The 18,775-nt window shown below is 39.2% G+C and overlaps 2 protein-coding genes across 2 annotated transcripts in view; one reads left to right on the top strand and one right to left on the bottom strand.

Annotated features, from left to right (window-relative positions):
* The window catches only part of LOC134801644 (uncharacterized), an 85,827-nt gene extending 80,694 nt beyond the window's left edge, over window positions 1-5,133 (top strand). Inside the window, exons 8-10 of the mRNA XM_063774263.1 lie at window positions 2,224-2,715; window positions 4,718-4,729; window positions 5,126-5,133. Coding sequence (XP_063630333.1) covers window positions 2,224-2,715; window positions 4,718-4,729; window positions 5,126-5,133 — 512 coding nt within the window. The remainder of the gene's footprint in view (window positions 1-2,223; window positions 2,716-4,717; window positions 4,730-5,125) is intronic.
* LOC134801497 (uncharacterized) overlaps window positions 1-18,775 on the bottom strand; it is a 318,534-nt gene that overhangs the window by 264,985 nt on the left and 34,774 nt on the right. The window lies entirely within an intron of this gene.

The following is an 18,775-nucleotide window of genomic DNA, read 5'->3' on the forward strand; positions in this document are numbered from 1 at the left end:
TGACCATTGGCCGCCTATTTTCGACAGAGGGGACTGTTAATGACCACTCCGTTTGGTTATATTCTCTAAGTTTAAATCACGTGTAAAATTTGAATAAGCGCGAATAAAACTCTTGATTTTTGAGTGTAGTTTTATTCAGTGGTACCTAATTGTAAAATATTTTATCTGGACTTCAGTCCTCTAGCATATCCATATGTCAACTTTACTTCAAGTTCCGCCTCCAGGGGAGAGGGAAAGAAATTAGGATTAGAAATTAGCCGCTTACTGACACAGACCGAATTACACGCGGACGGAGCCGCGGGCACAGCTAGTGATTTAATAATATGTAACTATAGAATATAATATAATAATATGCAAGAATATGCAATTATGATACCTATGTACTACTTATACTTAAATACTATTCTATACCTACTGACTTATAACGATGTGTTATTATTTATTAATAATAAATTTCATTTCAATTTCATGTCAATCTGAATAATATAACTCGAAAAGAAATTTAAAACAACAAAATGCAAATTAGTAATATGTTAATACTAATATGATAAGTCATAAATATGATATAAGTCACTCGTCACTCACTAAGCTATGCTATGGTTCTGCAATAAATGAAATGAAATGGACTAAGGTTGACATAGACACTTTTTATTTTACTGCATATAGCCTCAAGGGAATGCAATCTTGATCTCGCAATTTCGAGATCTCTCGAGATCTCTCACGAATTTTCGAGATTCGATCTCGTTGACAGGAAATCTCGATTTTAGCAATCTCATTTTCAATTAATATTTTCGAGATCTCGAACGAGATTGAAAGATTGATTCGCGTGAATTAGGTACTTTGTTTTGAGTAATCTTTTTGACCTTAGATGCATGTTGTTCAGGCAGTGCTATTGTGTGCGGCCGGCTTTAGCTGACGATAAAAGCACTGTGGCGCTCTCTGTGCGGAAAAATCGGATGACCTTATCGTACCCAGGCACAATTATTTATGATTTTTGCTCGCTTACCCTACATTTTTTTATAAGTTGCTGAATGCTTGTCAAAAATATCAACTGAGCTTGTTACTGCCTCTGCTTACAATTTTGTATAAGTAATTAAAAATAATGATTTCCACTTTTTCATAATTAATTACATGCAAATTAGAGCTACATTATATAGTTTTTTATTTAATAAAAGTTGTTGTTTTATTAAATATCGTTTAATTTGGTATTTTTATCTTCAAAATAAAACATGACGTACTCTAAATACGTATATACGGGATTCTTAGAGATTTTTTCTCAAAATAACACTTTTTAATTACTTTGTCAAATCTCGATCTCGTCGAGATTAATCTCAATCTCGAAAGTGTGACGGTCAACTACTTACCTACTCGTGAGATCCTTTTATGAAATTCATTTCATTCGTTTCATAAACCCACACTCGTATTTTAATGCCTTTCATTATATGGTAGTCACATATTTAAAGGTACCATTAAGCAACTGCTATTATAATTTAATATTTTACGCAACCATAAGTATATTTTCACCACACCAGCTCGGAAAGGCTTACTTTGCACTTCAAAAACTGATAGCAAGGTTGCATTTTGTTCACATGTGAGGCAAAGTAATCAAATGCAAATTTTGAGTTTTTTCTTATGTTTGCTGGTAGAATTGACTAAATAAATGATCATTTTGGATGATAAATATTTAATAACTATCATTTAATAACTATCATTTGAATTTGATTTGGTTTTACTTTGTTTGATATTTTACATTTAATTTGCCTCTTGTTCGTGTGGTGAAAAATGTTGTGTTTAACCCTCGTGCTTTGAAACCCTCGCAACGCTCAAGATTCCATTTTTCGAACCACTCGCTCGTGGTTCAATTTTGGAATCTTTCGCTTGCTCGGGTATCAATATTAGCACGAGCGGTTATACAACAACTTTGCCCCTTTGTAAAACAAATAACTATTACTAAGATCTGTACTCCCTAGCTCGCTACGCTCGTGATTTATAGTTTTAAAACACATATCAGAACCTCTACCACCAGTTTTGACGCTGACATAACGCTCACGTCTACGTAATTTACTTTCGGTACATCTCGCTTGCACTAATATGCCAGTACGAGCCAGATGCATAGAAAGTAAGTTACGTAGACGTGAGCGAATGTGTCAATGTCAAAACTGGTGGTAGCCATACTGGTGATTGATGATTGTCTACTTAATAGATACTTGTTTGAATTTCCAGCGAGCTACTATAGAGGAAAATATAAATATGATTCAGCTCATATTAATCACACTCAGTTTCTAAGAGATGGAACCAAATATCAGTGGAGACTAACTTGGAATGAAACCACTGGGTCTGTCCTGTTTGACATGATCCTAAGGGACGGCACGACGTTTGTTCCCCCAAACGGAAGATTACAACACTCCTCCGCTGAATATGCATACCCCGTAAGATACATCGGGCTGGCGGGCGGCAACGCCAGTTACCCCGCCTGGTGGGAGCTCACGGGCCCCGGTAACTTCCTTATTTTTCAAATAGTACATACATACATACATACATACATCACTGGCTCAGTGACCCAAAGAGGATCTTGGCCTCTGACACAAGAGAGCGCCACTCTGCCCTATTCTGCGCCACTTCACGCCAGTTGGGTATTCCGAGGGCGGACAGGTCTTTTTGGGCTTCGTCACTCCAGCGGTATCTGGGACGCCCCGACGGACGATTTTTCAAATAGTAGGCCAGTCAAATTTGATCAAAAAAAAACTTTTTTAGGAATTAATTCCCATCAAGCTAGAAATCATTTTAATACCTTCATTTGGTCCTAAATGCGTATAATTCGGGTTTGTTCCAACCCAGGAGGTGGGGATAAATTTTGGGAGCCTTGGGAGATATATTTTACCTTGTATTAACAAAACCACTGGATGTAGAAGGAACCCACCATCAAGATGTTGACAATCTTTTAAAACTGTATTCATTTTTAGGGTTCCGTACCCAAAGGGTAAAAACGGGACCCTATTACTAAGACTTCGCTGTCCGTCCGTCCGTCCGTCTGTCACCAGGCTGTATCTCGTGATCTGTGATAGCTAGACAGCTGAAATTTTCACAGAGGATGTATTTCTGTTGCCGCTATAACAACAAATACTAAAAACAGAATAAAATAAAGATTTAAGTGGGGCTCCCATACAACAAACGTGATTTTTGACCGAAGTTAAGCAACGTCGGGCGGGGTCAGTACTTGGATGGGTGACCCTTTTTATATATAATGGTACGTAACCCTGCGTGTGCGAGTCCGACTCGCACTTCACCGATTTTTATAGATAGACACGTAATTATTACAAAAAAATATATTTACAATTTTGATTCATTAATTTTAAATACAAAATAGAGCTAATTAGTCTAGTGTTTAAAGTTCGAGCCTAAAGGCTCCAAGCTGTCAAGTGATCTTGATGACGTCACGAACGCATAAATAAACAAACTGCTGCCAAAATTTCAGTCAATTTGAATAACATTAATTATGAGATTATTTTATTATATAAAATTAAAATTAAATATATAAAAAACGGATGATAAGTCGAAAAACGCTCGACATGTTTCACTCCATGCTTAAAATACGTGAGTGACCCGTTTTTAATATAATATATTTAATATGTCTGTGTCTCACGGAAGTTTTGTTATTAATAAAATTAAAATTATTTAGAAAATTTATGAAGGGCGTTTTTAATTGCGAATACTAATAACTTAACCTAACGAAGACAGGATCAAAAATGAGTCGATTAATGAACGATTCGTAACATACTTATATTTTAACATTGTTGTTTTTAGACTTATAGAGGGGAGAAAGTGTGACGAATTTGTCGTTATGTGTATGGTGGCGGGTAGATTATCTTTTTCGTTATAAATTAGTCTATTTCTAGCCCACGCCTTTCATTCACGTCTCATTAGAATCGAAGTCCCAAATGAAGGTAGTAAGACGATTTCCAGCTTGCTGGGAAATAATTCCTGGAAAAAATCTGATTTGACTGGCTATTAAATTTCATTTGTTTAAGTTAGGTGCATATATATCCGTCTTTAGGTCGCAGGTATACAATACCGGGTGTGGCAAATAAATTAAACATAAATTGTACTTCTCAAACGATGACACCTTTGTTCAATAACTTTTAAATAATTATTATGTAATGTTTAGACTTCCAATTTTTCATACAAAATAAATAATTATTATCTTCTTGTCTTCAATGTACGCTGTCGTCAACTCGTCTGTGTGATTGAAGTTGTTTGTCACGCTTTAAACACGCAATACATTGCGTCTTAGAATAAACTTAGTGAGCTAAAAATCAAAACACAAGTTATTAAGTTGCTGTACAAATGTTGGTCAGTTTGATGAGTACCTAAAGCCTGCAATAATTTTTGCTCCTGTTACAGGCCCACCCTGGATACTAAATTTCAACTAAGGCTTCGGATACACGGACGCGGATACTCGCCGATCCGCTGTATGAGCAAGACAGCGCTATGAATATTATATAGCGATGTTCCGTTTGCACACCGCCGCGGAGAGCTGATCCGCGTCCGTGTCCGTACCGTACCGTACCGTGTCCGTACCGTAAATTAGTTTAGTAGTTTCCGAATAAATAGGCTATGACAAACGGACAGACGGGCGCACGACTGATCCTATGAGGGTTCAGTTTAATCCTCCTCCTAAAAAAAGCATAATTTTAATTGTCTTTTCTGTGTTTTGCAGGCAACCCCAGAGGTGAGTCGGCGAAAGTGGAGGACCCACGCGAAATCGCCCTTTCATACAAACGTAGTCGTCATTTTCCTCTCTGGATATTGGATTAATTATTGAAAGCTGTTCTTCCTTGTCGTAACCACATGGCTGAGGGACGTGACGAATGTGGACACTCTTCACTTCACCAGTGATCTCCAAGCCGCTCTGCCCTGGGCCCAGTGCATGCTAGATATTCTGTCCGCCCAACGTGTGCCCATACTTCCATCCCTACGCTTCCTTGCCATCCATCAAAAACATTTTGACACAATATGTTTATGAACGACCAACTACTAGGCACCGGAACAAAGGAAAACTCCAAACGGTTAGATTAGGAATGTTTATTCAAACTACTTGATTACATTCACTTGTTTAATACTCTAGACGCTTAAACTCAACATCCATTTACTTTATTACTCTAGACACTTAAACTCAACATTCGTTTACACATCAATTAATTAACTTAGCTAGCTAGCAAGCCTAGGCAACCTAGGCTACCCACAGCCGAGCACGTCACTCCGAATAAGCTACCTATTTCCACGAACGCTCCAAACAGAATGCACGGTTTGATCAACTCCCGGCCAAGAACCGTTGCCAATATGGCGGGAAAATAGAGCCTCGCGATTGGTGGACGACATCGCGTGATATCGATGACGTCAACCAATCGTTGAACGATATTATTCGCCCGCCAAGACATCAACCAATCACGTTATAGCGATGTTGCCAGAAATAAACCATAAATGTTACTAGTGTAAACCATAAATCATTAACTAAATACGACTATTGAAAATAAATAATTGGTAAAATTGATAAATATTAACGTTAAAAATAACGTAACCTAACAATCGGCTGTCCTGACATCGTGTGCGTCCCGCACACGACACCAGGTGGTAACCTAAGCAACCTAACAATCTGCTATCTTGACTATTTAAAACAAACTTATTCAACAAATTAGCCTTAATTATGCTTAACATTTTAATTATTCATTTATAACTTTTACATTACAATGCAAATGCAGACATTGATCTATCAAGTAATATTTAACATACAACATGTAAAATAATAATAGTTATTTTATTAGCAAATTTTAACACTAGTCTAGTTAACATTATAGTTAACCCAAATTTAATTTAATCATAAACTGCAAAATTTACGAAGCTATCATGTACCAAAATAAACTATAAGCTACATACATAATCCAAGTAATCAATCAATCAATCAAATTTATTTCAGGCAAAAAAAAATACCCATACAAAATATTGAAATTAAAATTATTAAGATTAAAATATTATCATATAAAAATTAAAATTAAAAATAAACTTAAAAACATGTCAACGAAAATTACAATAAACAAAAATTACATTAAAATTAAATTAAAATCTACATACATATTTACATTAAATTATACACTATGCCTCTGGATCCCATATGCAGGTCATTCCAGTGCCTCCAGAGTGTACCAGCAGTATCTCCAGGAACGAGCTGAAGCAGACTGTTGGAACTGTCACGTACTCTGCGCATGAGGTAGGCAGTGCGTTTACGGATTATCGGAATAACTATAAGATTTTAATTTAAATAACAAATTCTATGAACAATCGATTGAATATCGAATCTAGTGAACCCAAACGATCGATTGATTGGGCCATGGGAACATCAAAATGAAGTCACGACCGATCGATTATGTCGTGAAATACATTATTTACATCAAACGAGTATTCTGAACGATCGATTAATCAGAATACCTATATCCCCTGAACGATCGATTAATCAGGGTTCCCTAACCTCCTGAACGATCGATGCCTTTCAGGATGCCTATCGACGCCCGTCCGAGCCGATCGATTAATGCTCGTAATGGCAGTCGAAGGACTTTATTCGACACTTATTGCACCAAGCCGCGAACCGATCGATTCTCGCGTACTTGATCTGAAACAACGAAAAAACATTCTGTAGCAAATCAATCTGGATAAAATAGCCTAACAAATATGATATCCATAATAATATCCATGTTCTAACTCGAATCGTTTCCATCATCGCTCTCAAGATCATCATTAGGCTCTTTTTCATTAACTTCTAGAGCGGTCACGTGTATCCACGGCTTCATGCGGTCAGCAGCTACGGTCGTTGACCGCCTATTTTCTGTATCGACTAATCCAGGTATTGGAGCTACAACATAGCGGTCATTGCCTAAGACCTTACTCACACGGTATGGCCCTATAAAAGAAGGCATTAATTTCTTACTCTGTCCGTTATTATTGAAACAAGTTTTTGTTATTTTAACGATATCTCCCTCTTTATATATACGTGAAGGTGTCCTTCCCAAATCATAACTCTCTTTGTTTAGCCTGCTATCCTATCTATCCTAGCCTTAACACTGTCACGTATTTCACACAAATCATCATTTTCACGGCTCTCGAAAACGACGTCATTGAGCATGGGGTTAATTTCGCTATTCATAAGAGTTCCGAACATCACTTCCGACGGCTTTTCTACCTATAGTTTTCTGAAGGGTGTTATTCAGACCCCATTGAATGCGTCCTAAATGCGTATCCCAACTTTTCTCGCCACGTTTAACGCTTAGTGCCTTGAGATAGTCTAAAACTGTGCGGTTATACCGCTCAACTTGGCCATTAGACCTGGGGCTAGCGACCGCATTTAAAACATGTTTTATTCCTTTATCTAAGCAAAACCGTTTGAACGTGTGCGAGGTAAAACAACTACCTCTGTCACTAACGAGCCGGTCAGGGTTTCTAAATATGCTAAAAATGTTTTCTAGAACCTTAATCGCATTTTGGGCATTTGTGTTTCTGACAGGTCTGAGAAAACAGAACTTGGTAAAACTATCAACAACCACCAACAAATGAGTAAAACCCCGTAACGACTTTACAAAGGGTCCAAGGTGATCCACATGAAGGGTGTGAAAGGGGATCTCTACCTTTGCAATAGGGTGCAGTAACCCTTCGGGAGCGCCTAAATTGTTCTTTGTATACGCATATTCAATACAGGCACCCACGTATTTATTGATGAACCTGGACATTTTGGGGAACCAATAGTTACTTTTGATTCGTTCTAAGGTCTTCTCAATCCCAAAATGTCCAATTTCGTCGTGATTGAGTTTACACACCTGCCACCTTGCGCCCTTCGGTACCGCCCACCTGATCTTGTCCTTATCCCCGTCCAAATAGCGAAACAAGCGATTATCTTTAAGGACAAAATTCTGTTTGATATATTCTAATCCCTTTTCGTCTAGATCACTTTTCAGAATGTCAATTATTCTGCTCCACTCAGAATCGCCTAACTGCAGCGTGTGAAGCCAATCTTCGCTACGAATACCCATTACCACCGGAAACTGATCCTCGAGACATTCTGACGGCTCAACCGGATTTCGAGATAACGCGTCAACGTGACTCATTTTTACTCCAGCCCTATACTCGACAGTACAAATTCCTGAAGGGTTAGCTACCAGGGTGCTATTCTTGGTATCAGATCACGCTTTGAAAATGTGGATCGCAATGCACTGCAGTCGGTTATAATATTAAATTCCTTCCCAAGTAAATAGACTATAAACTTACGAAGGGAATACACTACCGCTAGTGTTTCAAACTCGTAAGAGTGGAAGTTTTTCTCCTCGGGAGAAGTTTGCCGACTAAAATGCCACTGGGTGAAAGTTCTCATTACCTTGCGTTCGTTGCAGAAGGATCGTAAATAGCAAGAACCAGCCTATTAACCAAAATCGACTTTAGACTCAAATTCTCGTTCCTGTTCGTCACCCCACTGCCAGACGGCGTCCTTTTTCAATAGCTTGCTAAGAGGGGACGAAATTTGAGCAAAATTCTCTATAAATTTGCGAAAGTAACTGGCTAGGCCTAGGAACAGTCTCACATTATGAACATTCTGGGGACGAGGGAATTTGACTACGGTCAAAATCTTCTTTTCACCGGGCCGGATACCACTAGCGCTAATTTCGTAGCCAAGATAATCAACCTCACACAAAAACTCGTATTTCGACAGATTCAATGTCAGATTCGCCTGTTCAAACATTTGCAGCACCTCTTCAAGGCGTTCTAGTCTAGACACTGAGCAAAGTCCTTTCCAAAAATGAGTACATCATCAATGTACGCGGTCGCCTTACTAAATCGCGCCGGACCAAGTATCGTGTTTATCATTCGTTGAAAAACTGCCGGAGCATTCGCTAGGCCGAACGGCATACGATTGAATTCGTATTGGCCGTCCGGCGTAACGAATGACGTCAGATGTTTGCTCTGCTCAGAGATCGGCACCTGGTAATAGCCAGAAGCGTGATCAAGAATTATGAAACAAGATTGACTCAATAATGGGCATTGGGTACCGCTCTTTAATGGTTACTGAATTAAGCATACGGTAGTCAACGCACAACCTTGAGGAACCATCCTTTTTACGCACAAGTAGAATAGGACTCGCGTAATCTGAAGTCGATTCTCGAATCACACAGGCGTCTAACATATCTCCAATCATCGACCGCACTTTCTCCCGTTCGTGGTGTGACAACCTGTATGGACGATAAACGACTGGACGCTGACTATTAAGTTCTATACTCATTTCAGTGATGCCTGTACAGCCTAGGTCTCTCAAGGAAGTAGCAAAACAATGCTGATATTTCTCCAACAGCTCCATCAGGTTCCGTCTTACGTCAGCTGGTACACCTCTGCCCACGTTCACCCGACTTTCATCTAGCGCCTGCCGAATATGAGTCTCACCCTGCGGAACATCCACTACCCGCTTCACAACGTTGACAATTTCTGCACGACAGAAGATAAGCTTAGCCGGGATGCGACAAGATTCTGAACATGGCACGACAAGTACATTAATGTGTCCATTTACCGCTCGATGAAACCCGCCGCTAATGAAATACTGCTCGTTCGGCTTTCCTGCTACACAATTTTTCAAAAGAACCTCGCCGTTGAAAGCCGGCTTAGCTTGTACCATGACAGAAGCAGTTCCATAAATTTCAATTGTCCTAGCTGGGTAAAACATCAACAAGGCATCGCTATTATCAACAAGCTCTGAAGTAGGCAGTTCCTTCCCTACATCAAAGAATTGCAATTTATTACAACTCTTACATACCAATACATGCGCCTGTTCTGTGAACGACTGTCCCACAAGAACAGGGACCTCTAGCCAATGATCACTCAAAACCTTGAAAGGTACCTTAGCTTCTACCCATCGACGTTCATATCGAGACTTAGATTCCCTAGCGATTGGACTAAACCATTACCAAATCCCTTCAAGATCTGAGGAATATTATGTGACAGACCTAATCTACTAGCAGTTGTTTCCCTTATGAGCGTAGCGTCACTTCCGAAATCTATGAACGCCCTCAACTCAGCACTGTCGACTTTGATATCTTTATAATATTTAGAGCCTGGAGAGTCCACCATGTCTACGCTGTCCTTAATTCGCATAGTTTTCTGCACTGTACCGTTAGTATTTGCTTGCACTTTGTCATCTGACTTAGAGAAACATTTCTCCACAGTGTGGCCGATTTTATTACATCGCGCACATTTAAGCAGCGGCTTAGGGCAGTGCAGGAAACTATGACCTCTTTCTTTGCAGTTGTAACATCCTGTACCGTTGGTTGATCTATTGCTATCTATCAGATTTAGGATTTGCTGTGTTTTAACTAACTGATGTAACATCCTATGTATACCCTATCTTTCGCAAATAAATAACTTATGACTTATGACGTATCGAAATTCCTATTCCTAACATTCGATCGATCAGATTGGTTGGTTTGATTATAATCCCTATTACTGATCAAATATTGTAAGAGCTGGTCGGGATGGGTACAACGTAGTACCAAAGCCCCGGATTTAAGTGTCTTGTCCGTAATACCATGTATTATGCACTCAGCTGCGCGGGCATCTACTATCTCGCATCGATTCACCAGACTCAACTTCTCATAATAGTACACCTCTATGGACTCATTGTACCTACTCTTCCTCCTAATCATATCCTCCAAGGTCTGGCCATAGTTTTGTTCACATGGGAAAACACTCAACAACTTATCTTGCCACTCGGCCCATGTAAACAAAATACTATTCAGACTCTCATACCATGTTTTGGCCAAACCTTGAAGTTTCTGCATAGCAAAATGCGTAGTTGTTCTTTCATCCCACCCGTACACCGAGGCGCACTCGTTCACCTTCTTCAACCATATATCCATCCTCTGATTTTTTGATGAAGGATCAAAATTTGGCAATATATTCTTATGATCGATTTTCTGTAATGGTTGGGGTGCGCCTTGGTTCACGGGCAACGATGCTAGACCGTCTCGCAGATTTTTAAATATATCGAGTAAGTAAATAATTATTTGAAAAGGAAGGGCTACGTGACCTGTTAATCCGTTCTTCGGTGTCAGGCTGTCGTGATCCGCGCTCAGCTCGACGCTCCTCATCCTGGCCCCTCGCTGACACGGGGATGCTTCGATGACGGCTGGCCGCTTGAGGTGAGCTGGCGCGCCGCGATGATTCACGTAGGTCTTCGGCAGCACGTACGCGGTTGCGCTCACGCCGTACTTCTTCCTCCAGCATCCGTAGTCGCTCGCGTCCCAGATCCACGTCCCGATCCGGCCGGTGTCGACTGTTGCTTCGGCTTTGCAGGCGACTACGGCTCCGGCTCGCGTTAGAGTGTGCATCTCTTCGTCTCGGAGTCACGAGCCTTCGTCGGTCTGGCGGCTCTGACATAGTCTGAAATCTCACGTCAGAGGATTTTAGAATCTTATAGCTAGACATAAGGAAGCAAACTACAAAGTTTAAGGTAAAAGATCCCATTAATCAAGGAAACGAATGATCAAAGCAATAACGGTTCATATAAATAAATCACAACACGACTTACTTGAAATATCATTACGTTACACAAGTTCTTTGCTCCAACAATGCTATTAAATATAGAAAGGCGTTAACGTTCACTGGATTACAATTTAATCTGTTCCATTGTTGTCCGGGATTCGAACCCGATTGATGTATTAACTACTGTAACTTCAGCTATATAAATAAGGTATAGTATCACTAGGCTTAATTTCAATCGATAAAATAAGTAATCGAACGAAAATACTACCCACTTTCTATCGTAAAATGATATGAACACTAAATAGCATTAACAAAGAAATCGTTTGTTAAATTTAAACTGTTAACGGTATATTATAGCAATAACCACGGTTGAGATTTTAAACTAACATCACTAGGTAATACTTAAACTTTATCGTTAACTTTTAAATAAATAACGTTCACTTGAAATCACTTCGCACAAAAATAGCTTACTATTGGGGCGTGTACTTACGTTTTAACTGTTCTTGTCACTTCTGAAATATGAACGACCAACTACTAGGCACCGGAACAAAGGAAAACTCCAAACGGTTAGATTAGGAATGTTTATTCAAACTACTTGATTACATTCACTTGTTTAATACTCTAGACGCTTAAACTCAACATCCATTTACTTTATTACTCTAGACACTTAAACTCAACATTCGTTTACACATCAATTAATTAACTTAGCTAGCTAGCAAGCCTAGGCAACCTAGGCTACCCACAGCCGAGCACGTCACTCCGAATAAGCTACCTATTTCCACGAACGCTCCAAACAGAATGCACGGTTTGATCAACTCCCGGCCAAGAACCGTTGCCAATATGGCGGGAAAATAGAGCCTCGCGATTGGTGGACGACATCGCGTGATATCGATGACGTCAACCAATCGTTGAACGATATTATTCGCCCGCCAAGACATCAACCAATCACGTTATAGCGATGTTGCCAGAAATAAACCATAAATGTTACTAGTGTAAACCATAAATCATTAACTAAATACGACTATTGAAAATAAATAATTGGTAAAATTGATAAATATTAACGTTAAAAATAACGTAACCTAACATGTTGTATATCAACCTATGCTTCTACGTTGATTATTTTGTTTCTCCATTTTGGATTTCACGGGCCTACAAATCCCGGTCTTTTGATAGGCTTGCGTGGGGATATAGATCCAACACGTAGAGGCCCCTTGGAGAGCTTTAATGTGATGTAGAATTTGAATATTTCATTATTACATTAGGTTAGATTAGGTAGGTTAGGAGCATTTAATTTTTATTATGAAATCTGTTTTTGCTCCAAATTATTAGGATAATCAAAAACTCCAAAATAGTCTAGTTAATATATGTAGAAACATCAAATCATGGAAAAATATTATCCATAATCCAGAGAGGAAAATAGGGAGATCGGGACTAATACGTTTGTATGGAGCAACGGTCATCCCCTTTCCTTTAATTATTTTTATTAGCCCTTTTGAATCTTATAGATATCCTTCAATGTTTGTTTCTCTTCTATTTTGCGCTCTTTTTACCCATTTTAATTCAGGGCGTGTAGCCAACGTTCCAAATCCTTAACGCTCCGTAGCGTATCGTAGTCATCACTCTCTATCACTCTTCCACACAGGTGCGACAGTGACAGTTGCGTTTTGCGTTTCGATCGTTCGCTACGGAGCGTTAACGATTGCACGTTGGCTACGCACCCAGGTGTTCTTTTAGAATTGTCCTACCAACGCATTTTCGGCTTTCCTGCTATTGACTCTTCCCAATGTCACTCTCCCACGCTCCTCCTCGCACCGCGCCCGCACACATTGCACATTACGGGCCACACGCCCAGCCCACTCCCACTTCAGATTCGGCTTTCCTGCTAGGCGTGACTCTTCCCAAGTTTACTCTCCCACGCTCCTCCTCGCACCGCGCCCGCACCACGCTCCTCCTCGCACCGCGCCCGCACACATTGCACATTACGGGCCACACGCCCAGCCCACTCCCACTTCAGATTCGGCTTTGCGTGACTCTTCCCAATGTCACTCTCCCACGCTCCTCCTCGCACCGCGCCCGCACTCATTGCACATTACGGGCCACACGCCCTTACTCTCCCACGCTCCTCCTCGCACCTCGCCCGCACCATTGCACATTACGGGCCACACGTCCAGCCCACTCCCACTTCAGTGTCGCTATCACAATGGGCACGTAGTTTTAATTTTGATTCGGTAAAATTATGCTTTTTAAAAATTACATACATCCAAGTTGAAACTAATACAGTATGTTTACCTTTGGGTATGTATGTTGCTTTGCGCACACTAGCGTCCCCTCCCATCTCCCTGATGCAACCCCCCCCCCCCCCCCCCATCGTTTTAGCATTACATATATTTTCCGGTGTTGAGTTTTGACGTGAAACGTAGGTGAACGTCTTTAAAAACCCGTAGAGGGGCTCGGATCAAAAACCGATGTAACGAAAGAGTGTTATGGCGCGGCGGCTTATATCTCCGAAACTATAATACCTTTAAACATAGTTTTAATACAGATATATAGAAGAAAGTAGCCATTACGGTACAATATCATAGTACAATCGTTTCAAGCTGGTTTGTAGATAGGTAATCTGGGGGCACGGCAGTGCCTCCGCCAAGTCGAGCAAAACAAAGAGGCACGGCCGTACCATCCTTTTCTCGAATCTCGAAGCGATTCAGGCCATTTTCGACGTCCCTAAAGCTAGAACCCTGAATTTTCAGTAACATATAGGGCTTAACATGCTTTACATATAATCTCTAAAACATTCAATTTGAACTTGTAGTTTAAGAATTATTGTACGTCAAAGTTCCTTAATTTCGATACTGACACACTCACTCACTCACTCATTCGCTCGCTCACCGATCATCATAATTCTAAGGTACTTCTAGCAAAACCACAAGCTTCAAATTTTAAATAAAGGTAGTTTTCAGCGTATCAAGCCATAGAAAACCTAAAAATATTGCAATATCAGTCACGTTTTAAAGATTTAAGAACTGCATAAGTAAGTTTGCTGTCCCATATAAATGTCCCATACAAAGTTACTGTTGCAGTTCCTACAAATAGTATATAGGTCAAGTAAAGGTCTGTGATGTACGACGTGAGTATTAAGATATGTATAGTTATTATATGTGTATAGTATGAGTATGGTAGGGCTATGAGTATGGTAAGGATATGAATATGGCATCGGTATGAGTCCGGATATGGTGTGGGAGTTGTGGGATGGGTACTTGGCTCGGCGAGGCTCACTCCGCGATTTCGTCGCACATACAGGTAGCTAAAAGTTCATCCGTTCCACACCAATTTTGGTGGCTAGCGATAAGCCGCACGTGGCGCTGTCGCCACCTAGCGGCCATATCTGTGCTGATCGTAACAGACGCGTTTTGTTAGAGAGTGAGTTTTCTGTACCTAGTACTATTATAGTACTATTATTTATTCTGTGGTATGAGTATTGTATGAGTACAAGTATAGTTTAGTGTGGCCATGAGTATTGTATAGGTATGATTACGAGTATAATGTCACAATGTGGGATGGGTAAGAGTATGAGTTTTGAGAAAAGTGGTGGCTGACGTATAAGAAGTAGTACCTGAAAAGAAGGACTACCTCCAAAAAGAGATGAGATCCCATCAAAAACATTACATGTAAAAAGATGCAAGTCTCGCAACGCAATTCTTCTACTACAAAAAAGTTTTGAGCTGTAATGTGAAACCAAGTCGGTTATTTTAGTCAGTGCTTGGTGTTAAAACCGTATCAATATGATATATCTTTAATTTTTAATACATATAATTACTTGGCCATCGCACATAATGCTTTACTCGTACCGTAATCGTAAATATATATAACGCTCAAACTGCATGTGATTAGCGCTAGCGGTATGTTCAATTAGAATTAATAATAAATCATTTATTCCAGACAACATCGATCCATAGTATACATTTAAGATAAAATTAAAAATATATAAATTAGGTATAGGTATAACATTAAAGATTCATGACTAGATATTACAATCAAATTAAACTTAGCATATGATAACTGATAAAATAACTTGGCATTAATTGATAGGTAATAATAAAATTCATTGATTATTAAAAGATTAAAATTTAAAACTATAAAATAAAAATTAAAAATTAAGGTTAAACACTGTAAATATATGCGCAGTCCAATTCAATTAAAATGTCAAAACTTAAAACTAAAATCAATAAAAATTGGTATATAATATAGAGATCAATGACTAGACATTAAAAATAAATTAACTGAGCATTTGATAATTGATAAAAAAAAAAAAAAATTGATAAGCAATAATAAAATATAATAAAATAATAAAATGTATATATGAGATTTAATTTAAAAAATTAAAGTCATGCGCAGTCAAGTTTAATTAAAATGTCAAGACACAAAAAAAAAACTATTCTTAAGTTAGGATAATGTGTTAGGATAATTAAGTATATACTAGCTTTTGCCCGCGGCTTCGCACGCGCAGGAGAGTTTTTTTAATTTTGTTTTTTTTTTACGGACTGAACAGTGACTGACCTTAGTCTCACCTGCTGGAAAGTGATGACAAGGCCGAAGGTGTAGGGTTGTAAAAAAACGGTTTTTTTTCTGACTTGAGAAAAAACATGAAAAAAAACCGTGAAAAAAAAACGTTTTTTTTCTGGAGTACGTTTTTTTTCAAAAGTATGAAAACTCAAAATTTGCAAGGCAGTTAATACTTTTATATGGTTGTTTTACTTGTTTTAGACTTTATGTCAGTTTATGTTAACCATTAAACCAATTTAATTTAACAACTTTGATTAATAACAACATAAATGAAATCTGTAGTGGTAGTTATCGCAATTTACTGTTGGCAACACCAACGCCTCTCGTTGCCGCATCGGGGAATTCAGGGATTCCCCAAAAATTACTTAGTTTTAAGTTACATATACAAATAAATCACGAAAAACCGCTATTGTGGCATATTTTTGTTCATCTGAAAAAAAAACCTAATTTAGAAAAAAAACCATGGTGCCAGGTCTTTTTCATGTTTTTTTTTCATAAATTTGAAAAAAAAAAAACATTTGGTTTTTTTTCTATTTGCAACCCTACGAAGGTGTAGCTCACTATTTCAGTAAAAGCTTATTCACAGTATTCACTCTTGACTTGAAGACACCAATTGTAATTATATCGATTAATCGAGCTCGACTTATTTAATATAATCTAATGTACGTTTTGTACCTAACACCTTTTAATTTATATTTTTTATTTATGTAGTTGTAGCCTTTTGTACCTATAGCACCTCCTTATACACTACATTAGTGGTTCTCCCTTGGATTGCTAGAGGACGATAAACATTGGGACTCAACTTTAGAGGAAGCTGCGTTGTGCGATTCTCCCTTCAAGCTGCGTGAACTTTTCATAATAATGTTAGTTTTTTGTCAACTTACTGACCCGTTAAGTCTGGGAAAAATATAAGGACAGTTTTTCGGACGACATTAAACGGCAACTTGAGAGAGAATTGCAAAATGGTGCGGAGTTTTACATGGATGAAGTGTATCAGTGTGTGTGATTTGCTGATACCTAGCGGAGGTGTCACGGTTTACCTCGGGGTGGGCTTGCTGATGCTGATACCTAGCTACTGCTTCTCTGTGTACATCAGGGTTCATTTTTTGGTAATTGCTTACGGCAGCTTGGTGACCTGATGATTTGTTTTGCATATATTTATTTGCGGCAGCTTTTAGTTGTTTGTTCCGTGTAGTATTCGTGAACCTGGCACGGCGTTTTTTAGTAACTGTTTTGGTAGCGGTAAGAGATAATGATGAGTCTGATTCTAAATGGGGTGGTAATCTCCTCATTCCTTCTCGTGGTAATCTTCTTGGCAACCACAGAGAGGAGTGAAGAAGGGGGCTCCGATATTGTGGGTCTTACGAGTAATTCACTGCGAATATATACGTCAAAATGACCGCTAGACAAATCACTTGAAAATCTTAGTCGGCCCACCGGATTACCCACAGTACCAACTCTCACGTATAGCTCATTGTTGCGGTAAACTTCGAAAACCCACGGAAACAGTTGTCCTGCCGCTACCAACTCGCAGAGACTACCGTAAGTAAACGGGCGCGACATTTCAAGGCAGTATTCAACGGAGCTGGAGTAATTATCACCGTTACTGTTAATGAGACATAATAACAAACTCCTCCCAGTTGGCCACCACGTGACTAACGATTTGCTCGCGCACCTCCCTGGCCATCACCTGCGTATCATACAGAAGATAGGAGATGGCGCGAAACAGCTTCGACAACGAAAAGCATTATGTCTCTCTATCACTCTTCCATATTAGCGCGACAGTGACAGTTGCGTTTCGATCGCTACGGAGAGTAAGCGATTGGCATCTTGGCTACGCGGCCTGACAGGCTCCATCTCCAATTATAGGTACTACGGTGTGAGCCAACATGGTCCCATCAATATCCAACAATTCAACAGCCATTGTAGGTATTAGTGAAATTTTCCCTGAGCTAATAGCTAAAAAAATTTACTTTAAGGCATTACATTCTCAAAAGTCTGGATCACGTGTGGCTGTAAATCAGCGTGTATGTTACAACCGTCTATGCTATCTTCGTAATTAGCATTCCCCACCAGTGGCCATAGTTCACGTCGGCTACGTTATATTTTAATTTTGATCCCATTTTTGTAATTAGCGTCCCACAAAACCATGGAAATGATACCCATATTGATATTTTGAAATTTCAACCCCATTGCACCACCACCAGGGGGATGATTGTTCACTTCGGCTACGTTAATTTTAATTTTGATGCCATTTTTGTTATTAGCGTCTCAAAATACTATGAAAACGATACCCATATTGATATTTTGAGATATCAACCCTATTGGGGACTTTTCCCCCTCTTAGGGGTTCAATTTTCAAAAAACCTGAAACACGTGTTTACTCATTTATCTTTAGGAATACTCCTGTGAAATTTGGAATAAAATAGTCTAACTAATCTTGTTTCCCCATACAAACTTTGGACCCCCATTTCACTCCTTTAGGGGATGAATTTTGAAAAATCCTTTCTTAGTGGACCCCTAGACCTTATAAGGAATCTAGTTGCCAAATTTGGACTTTCTAGTCCCAGCGGTTTGGGCTGTGCGTTGATTTAAGTCAGTCAGTCAGTCAGTCAGGTCTTTCACGTTTATATATTTAGATTTATTTATG

The sequence above is a fragment of the Cydia splendana genome, chromosome 22, assembly GCF_910591565.1.
Source record: "Cydia splendana chromosome 22, ilCydSple1.2, whole genome shotgun sequence".
Taxonomy (NCBI): Eukaryota; Metazoa; Arthropoda; class Insecta; order Lepidoptera; family Tortricidae; genus Cydia; species Cydia splendana.